General features: G+C 46.7%; 1 protein-coding gene across 1 annotated transcript in view; it reads right to left on the bottom strand.

Annotated features, from left to right (window-relative positions):
- Positions 1 to 8,416, bottom strand: part of COL14A1 (collagen type XIV alpha 1 chain) — a 221,421-nt gene that overhangs the window by 120,564 nt on the left and 92,441 nt on the right. Inside the window, exons 19-20 of the mRNA XM_045287068.1 lie at positions 8,166 to 8,317; positions 1,413 to 1,542 (exon numbers count right to left, since the gene is read on the bottom strand). Of these exons, the coding sequence (XP_045143003.1) occupies positions 1,413 to 1,542; positions 8,166 to 8,317 (282 nt within the window). The remainder of the gene's footprint in view (positions 1 to 1,412; positions 1,543 to 8,165; positions 8,318 to 8,416) is intronic.

Here is an 8,416-nt window from a genome sequence, read left to right on the forward strand (position 1 = left end):
GCTTGTTATATATCTAATTATCTTTATAAATAAATATATTAAATTATCAGCAATTTGGTTTTATCTCTCTAGAGAACCCTGTCTAACACATTTAGCTGCATACCAAGTACCAAGAGAAGTATTAATTTGCTCAAGCAAAGAAATCACATCTGGAATGGCAGCTGCAATTAGTGCAGCTTTATTTTAACACTTTAAAAAAGAATTTTACTATCTATACCGAAAACCAAACTCAAGGCCACTGAGTCAGCTCCTATGTCTTGCAACCCAGTAGGACAGACTAGAACTGTCTCTGTGGGTTTCCAAGGCTGTAAGTCTTTACAGGAGTCCAAAGCCTCGTCTTTATCCACAGAGGCAGCTGGTGGGTCCAACCACTGACCCTGAAGCTACAAGCTCACTGCATGCCACACTGTGCCAGCAGGGCTCCTCATTTCTACTATTGAGAGATCGTCAGTGTAATGGATGGTATTTCTGTCATTAGGTGTATCCCATTTCTACTGTAATGGTCTTTACGTAGTCTTTATTTGTGGGAGTCTTTATGTGTGGGATCCTCTTATAGACTATGCTCATTTCTGTTACTATAAACCAAACCCACTGCCATCAAATGGACTCGACTCATAGTGACCCTTGATAGGGTTTCAGAGCTGTAAATCTTCACAGGAGCAGACAGCCTCCCCTTCCTCCATTGGAGGATTGGTGGGCTTGAACTGCTGACCTTGTGATTAGCAGTCCAAATCTTACCAGGCAGTGCCACTACAGGAAACAGATAGCAGTAGATCTGCTTTTCTAAAGTGGGAGTGGAGAGCAGGAATCCAGCTCACTGGCAGTTAGATGAAGCCACTAGATCTTCCTTCCTCCTCCCCCCCTCCTCCCCACCCCACCGGTGGAAGGGCCTGAAGCACTTTCATGGACCACCAAGGTGTGGTGGACAGTGGAGCCATTCCACAGAGAGAAGTGGGAAGGCAGACAGGATGCACTTTGGAGAATCAGCAAGACTGTGAAAAGCAACAGGTCACCAGAGACATCAGTCCTTCTTTGCCATCTCAGCCTTTACACCTGAGCAAAGTGAAGCCCAGAGCAGTCAAGCAATTTCTCCAAAGCCCGCAGCGTGTAACTGCAAAAACAGGACTCAAATGTGGGCTTCCGGCCTCCAAGTCTCATTTGCTCTTTTCACGATACTAAACTATCGGATTCAGGGGGCAGAGAAGGAGGCGAACATCTCCAAGCCATTAGCCAATGAACGGGTCACTCGGTTTGTGCACACAGTGAATGAGACCAGCCGTTAATCTGAACTTTCGAGGTTTCAGTCCACCTGGAGATGCCGTGGAAGCAAGGACTGGCAACCTGCTCAGTGACGGGCTGCCGGAGAGAGCTCCGTGCCGCCCTGACGCACTGGCAGAGAGAGCCTCACTCACAGGTTTTCCCGGGGGCGGAGACGCTCACACCGTCACCATCCGTGTAGATGGGAGTCACTGTGACTTTGTATTCCGTGTCCGAAAGCAGAGCCCTCAGAAGGAGATGATTCTGACGTCCAGGCACCATAACCTGAACCGGAAAGCAAAGAACCATCGTCTCAGTACAGTTTCTGTTCCCACCGGCCCACGGAGGGGGCGGGATTTAGACACCTTGCGATGGCAGAAGCGAGGAGAGCTGTTTGGGGCGGGATGAGGAGAGAAAGAGCATCCATGCAAAACCGAAAGGAAAACAAACTCACTGCCACCCAGGCAGTCAGACTCACAGTGACCTTATGGGACAGGGTAGAACTGCCTCTGTGGGTGTCTGAGACTGCCACTCTTTATGGGAGTCGAAAGCCTCCTTTTTCTCCGGAAGGGTGGCTGGTGGTTTCAAACTGCTGCCCAAAGCATCCACCAGGTCCCTCTGACACCCTCGCATACTAAGCCTGGTTTACAATCACTAACAGAGAAGGTTTACACCAAACACTCTCACGCCTTATGGGATCTTCTTCCCTCGATGTCATCCAGCTATTTGTGTAAAAGTAAAATAAAATAAATGCAGGCTTAAGAGGAGACAGATGACCTGTGTGGAAAGCAGGTGTTTATGACTTCGAGGTGTTCATTCTATTAGCGGGGTGACCGGCTGTGTGATACTTTTAGCTTTACTGGAGGATCCTCTAGAAAGTTCAGCCTGTATTCTGTATCCCTTCTGGGATCCTCTGACCTCAGCATCTCAGTCTCTCCATGACGATGGGGCTCAGCCCAGAGCTGCAGAACCACACAGTGGATCCAAGTTTCCCAACTTGGAACGTGTAAACCAGCAACACAAAACCTGCTGCCGCTTTTCTTTTCTGAAAAGAGAGTGCTTCTTCCATCTGCAGTCACCATCGCTCAGTTGGTCTCTGAAGGGTCCACCCTCCAAGTGGCATGTGGCCGTAGACTCATCAGTGCTCAAGTGCTAGTGCAGCGTGCCACGTGTGCAGCAGGGCAAATGGGCCTTCCCAAGAAGAACGGTGGGGACCAGAGAAGCCACGTGTTCTCAATGCTGAAACCGCAGGACACCCTGCCTGTGTTCCAGCCGATTGACACTCGGAGCCATTTAAGGAATTTAATCCTGGCTGAGGGGAGAAAAAAAAAAAGCAAGGAGTAAGAACTGACCCAAATGAGCTTACGGGCGTCACAAGACTCGGACAGCTGGAGACACTTTTCAACTCAAGGGCTGAGTTACATGCCAGCAGGCCGAGGGCTGAGCTGTCTACTTCTGGACAAGGAGAGAAACCTATAAATCATGGAATAAGCCCCAGAGAGCCTCGAGTTGAACCCCGGACCAGCTGTTGCTAAGATGTGCTTCAGCCTTGCAAGCAACGGGCTGGCTATTTTTTTTTTTTTCCGGTTATTTCTTAGTAAACTAAAGGAAGCCCGAAGAAGGTGACATGATGTTAGAATAATATGATAGTTGCTGCTTTGGAAAGGGGTGCTGGAACGCATCTGGTCGTGCCGATGTGCGGGCTCGGGGGTGGGGAGGGAGATTTGTGACCCTTCTGCTTCAGAGCCGTCACATTCAGTATAAGGATGTTTCTTCTACCCAAGCGGATGGAGCGTCTCTGCTCAATCTCAGTTCAGATCTCGGCTCTTCTTTTAAGGACATGGGCAAAGTCTCCTAAGACTTAAGGCTGACATGCACCATCAATCAATAGACAAACTAAAAGTATTTTTCTAAAAGTCCGCTTTATCGAGACCAGCTAGACAACCCTGGCTTTAAGGGATGGAAAAGGGGACGAGTACCTGCCCGGGCTTGTCTTACCCCGTGATGTCGCTTCCTGCAGGGCGTTCCTTTCAAACTTCACTCCGCTGGCAATCACAGCCTGGCTGCTCATTCCAAGCCATCTGTCTAGCAAACCACCCATGTAGATGTCTTTTCAGTAAGTTCACCTCTCAGAGAGAGACCTGCCTGGGCCTGGGACCAATCAGATTTAGACTGCAGGGCACTGAGACGTAGTGTGACCATTCCGAAAGAACCATTTAGCTCTCCAGGAAGATGCTGCGCACACAGGTTGATACTGATAGCTGTTGTGTAGCTAATGTGCCAGGGGATACTCTACGTATTGAAGCTAGCCGGGCATTTCATCTCCACCATAACTTCTTTTGGCGTAATGAGTATCATTAGCCCACCCTTTCCCAAAGAGATGTAAAGAGGCTCATTTTACAGATGGGAAAACTGAGGCCCACACAGCTTATTTAGTGGAGTCAGGTGGACCCATCAGGAATCTGACCCCAGGTCTTCTTTCACCACCACACTCCACTCCACAGACCTGCGTGGCTGAAGCACTTTCCACTCCAATCAGCCTCATTCCCAAGAGTAAAATGTAAATCTCTTCGATGGGGTCTCAACATTCCTCTGGTTTGTTTTCTGCTTTCAATGCTCAAAACAGATGCTGCAGAACCCAGCAGGTGGTGGTTTTGTTTCTATGCCGTCCAATAAAGAATGCTCCTAAGCAAATGAGATGCAAATCTAACTGGTGAATTTCTTCTTTTTCTTTTTCTCCCCCCTGCCCACCCCCAAAATGGAATTCCAGCTCTGGCTTCATTATTGCCCCAAGCTCTTCCAAGCAGCCTGGACCACATCCAGCCAGCGGTTCCCTGCAATAAAAAGAAGACTCCGTCCGTCTCATTAAAGAAATCTCATTCCATAGAAAGCTCTGCTTTCTGGGCAGGGTGTCTCCAATTCTCTGTGGTAAAGAACTAGGTGCTAACCCCACCCAATGGAATGGAACAGCAGAATTGTATGTGAATGGATATAATGGAATGTGCAAGATATGTCAATAAAAACCATAAAAAGATATATATTAAAAAAAGAACTAGGTGCTGCTGTTGCTGCTTTACATCCATCCACTGCAGACCAATCATTATATAAAAATGTAAACTAATTGCAAGAAAATAGTATGCTTGGATCCATAGCAGCAACGTTAAGTGCTGATCAATGTATCCACAATCCCAATTTCTGTACTAATCTTATGGGAGCCAAGTCACTCTGCAAGTAGGCACTTGGTGGCATTGTCAGGGAAGTATTAGACTGCGAACTGCAAACCACAAACTGCTTCCTGGGAGGAAACCAAAGCTCACTGCCATCAAGCTGATTCGGACTCATAAGCACCAGGGGAAGATGAGGCTGTCCGCTCCTGCGAAGATTGACAGCCTCAGATACCAGGACTGGGCCGCGGTGATGGCAGATCCACTCCATGGCTGTGGGTTCTTTCTAGACGATCTCTTGAGACTCCAGATTCGGCCCTGGCTCTGGATTTCGACATCGAGGCTCAGGGAAACCAGCCTCTCACAAGTTAAATCAGCCTCTCTACTCTGAGAGCAAAACATAGGGCAACGTCACTGCCACTCCTTTACATTTCAGAGCAGAACCGGAAGTCAATGCTCAGGAAACACTTGGCAGGTGGCTGACCCTTCTAATGGTCCGAAAGCTTTTCTTATTGGAAGATGCTTGCTTATTGTCATTACGCGTAAATACATTCATACTTCACTGCTCTTGGTATAGTCTATTTCGTTCATCTTGCTTTATCCTGTGCATGCCGACCTTGGTTGACAAGGTTACACAGCTAAGCTTCACTCTTCGGCAACTCCAACACACTCTTAACCTCTCCTCATGGAAGGGTACCGGCTTTCATTGGAAGGAAGGATTGGCATGGGAGTAAAAAAGAGATTCCTCAAACTCAGATGTGTTTTCTCTTTCTGAGTTTTATAATATGCTCTGGCCATCTGATTAGCCTGGTCATCCATCATTATTTTAAGATAGGCTTTTGACCGATGGGACTTCAGACCCAGTCTGAAAGTGCCGGGACTACCTTGGTTCTAGAACCTCAATTCAGATGCTCCCTCCTTTTTGTCACCAATAGCAGTAGATTACTTTTGCAAAGCAGCAACACTTCCTGAAACATTGAAGTATAAATTCTTGACTCATCCACAGATGAGTCCCTGAAAAGATGCAGGTCTATCAAGTGTGCCCAAGCCCTAGTTCATGAGAAAGCATTAAAGGATTTTGGTGGGGAGGGGAGAGTATGATTTTCTTTGTACGAAATTCAGGTTAGGTAAATCTAGAGAGGCATTAAAGGATCTTGATATTTAAACTATTCTACAGAGCTTACTTCTGAGCAGCATAGAATAATAACACTGCAGCGAAGCGAGGGAGAGCCGGGTCTCAACAGGACTGCTTTGTTTCCCTGGGTCTCACGGGTGGTTTATACCTTTGAGAGGGACTCGTCATCACTTTTCTACAGTTCTCTATTGGAATTTTCCTTCGTGGATGAGTTTTCCACCTTACACAGGTTCTGGCTTTCACAGGTTTCACTGTCAGAACAATACTTTGGAATGGAAAATGTTTACCAGCCAACGTATTCATCTTTCTCATTTTAATTGAGAGCTTGTATAACTGGGGCACAGGGGTGGCTCAAGCTTTCGACCAATTTTCTTTCATCCAGGTGTCCACGTGCTTCCAAAGCAAGCAGTGGACTGAAGGAAACAAGCAACGAGAAAATTCGCTGGAGGCCACCCCAAGTCAATATTATTGTGATGATTTTACCTTGCATAGCTTACGAGGGCACGCAGGGGATGATGAAACTGCTGCTCTCTTTACGAATTAGCAAGAATACTTCACCAAGAAGCTTAATGTATTTCTTGGAAAGAATTAAAAAAAAAAAAAAGAAATCCAACTCTCACTCCAGAGAATTTTCATGGGTCTCATTTTGAAGAACAAAATTATAAGGGAAGGACCATAAAAACAAAAACTCCAAGGAGATCTTTCATCCCCACTCCTAAACACAATGTTCAGATTTTTGGCTTTGCCTATCACGGATCACTTGTGCCCCTGAACTTCCCCAAAACCTCCTAGGCCAAACCTGTGGGCCGTCTGTCTGGTTATATGTAATGGGTTTCACGAATCCCGGGGCTATCACTCTGCTTCATAACGTTTCCTCTATCTGCTGGAAAGCGTCTTTGCCTGAAAAAGTCTGAAGTCAAACAACTGTATAAATAACTAAGAAAAATCGTTCTTTCGTAGAAAAGGTTTCTGAATAAGGAAAGGGGAGAAGGGGGGGGGAGGGCGGTAATCTCACAGCCATAGAGCTGATGCCGACTCATAGGAAAGGGATCAAAGGATAATATGCTGCTGGGAGCCCTGGTAGGATAGTGGTTACATCTTGGGCTGCTAACTGCAAGGTCCACAGTTCAAAGCCACCAGTCACTCTGGGAGAAAGATGAAGCTTTCTACTCCCACAGGGGCAGGTCTGCTCTGTCCTATAGGGTTGCTTTGAGTTGGAATTAGCTCAATGGCAGTGAGTTTAGTTGGGTTTCATTTGAGCAAGTGTATTTTGGAGGTTTTCCCCCCCTAGAAGGACTCAAAAGTATACAGCATAGAGTCACAACCCCAAAGAATGGGCCGAATAAATAAGTACTCCCATGAGGGGAACTACCATTTATCCCATGACTCTCACTGCCTTCGAGTGGATTCTGACTCCTAATGACCTCCTGAGCAGGGCAGAACTGACCCTGTGAGTCTCCGAGACTGTAGCTTTTCATGGGAGTTGAAAGCCTCTTCTTTCTCCCCCATGGAGCAACTGGTGGTTTCAAACTGCTGACCTTGTGGCTGGAAGCCCAAAGCATAACCACTATGGTACCAGGCAATTCTTTGGAATGCAAACTCACGTAAGCTTGTCTGACCAAAAACATTTCTAGACAACCATCGGGGGAGGGGGGGGAAGAGGAAAAATATGAGGGGGCTTCAAAAATTTAGGGGGGAAATTTCATTATCTTTCAACTGCATTTTCCTATGACCTTTTGTGAAAAGTCAGAAAACATGGGAAGGTCATGGTTAGAAATACATCAAGTTTACCTGTAGAAAAAGCAGCACAGATAAACAAACACCCCCGGATGCATAAAAATAACAAGTACCCGAGGTCAGATAGCAGGGACCTTGGTGGCACTGTGGGTTAAGCATTGGGCTGTTATCCACCAGTGAAGTGGCTGAGGCTCTTCATGCCCAGGAAGATTTGACTGTGTTGGGAACCCTGTATTGGGTCACTATGAAGTGGAATTGACTTAATGGCCGTGGGTTTGGATTTGTTTGTTTTTTTAATTTTGGAGGGAAGATATAATTAAAAATAAAGTGGAAATGGCAGTAAATTCATACCATATGAATTTATATCAGGGGGAAATTTAGCTATTCATTATAATTATGTAGCAACAAATAATTTAACTGAAAGGTTGGGGGTTTGAGTCTCCCGCAAAAGAAACATCTACCACTTTCAACACAGCCGCCGCCACCTCACCGAGCACAGGTCTTTGAGCCACGTGGGTTCACCATGAATTGGAGTTGGCAACATCTGGTTTACACACACACACACACACACACATGAACAATGAAAATTGTATTATCTAAATTTAGCTCTCTGACAAGAAGTCAAGGCAGCAGAAGCAAGGCTGGGACCAGGTGCAGAAGCCTTCTCCACTTGAAGCACCCAGGTGTGGAGAGAGTAAGGTTACCAAGGAAGCAATAGCGGAGTGAGGGTTGACCAGGCACATTAGTTTCTGGAGAGAGCCGAGTGACCAAGCAGTCAGCACAAAGACTTGCATGAACCTCCAAAGTTAGCCTCGTTAGCTCAGTTAGTCGTGGCGCCCCGGGCGTTTCTGGTCAGCCGTGCTTATACAGACCGTTCCTACCACTTCTTCCGCAGGGTCCCCTTGAGCAGTCAGATAGGTCACCCTGAACTGCTGCACACTGCTGTCTGAAATGTCCCATTTTACCCGCAGGCTGGAAGTGGTTTCATCATCTACCACCAGGTTTCTGATTCCTGTCCGGAAAACTAGAATAAACACAGCCAAGAATTAAAGAACGTTTAAGCCACCCTCTCCCAAAATGATCCGTTTGTGACCCTAGCATCATCCAGCGGCAGCAAGTATGG

Source organism: Echinops telfairi, unplaced genomic scaffold, assembly GCF_000313985.2.
Source record: "Echinops telfairi isolate 266 unplaced genomic scaffold, ASM31398v2 ScPeMD7_1;HRSCAF=3_0, whole genome shotgun sequence".
NCBI classification, from domain to species: domain Eukaryota; kingdom Metazoa; phylum Chordata; class Mammalia; order Afrosoricida; family Tenrecidae; genus Echinops; species Echinops telfairi.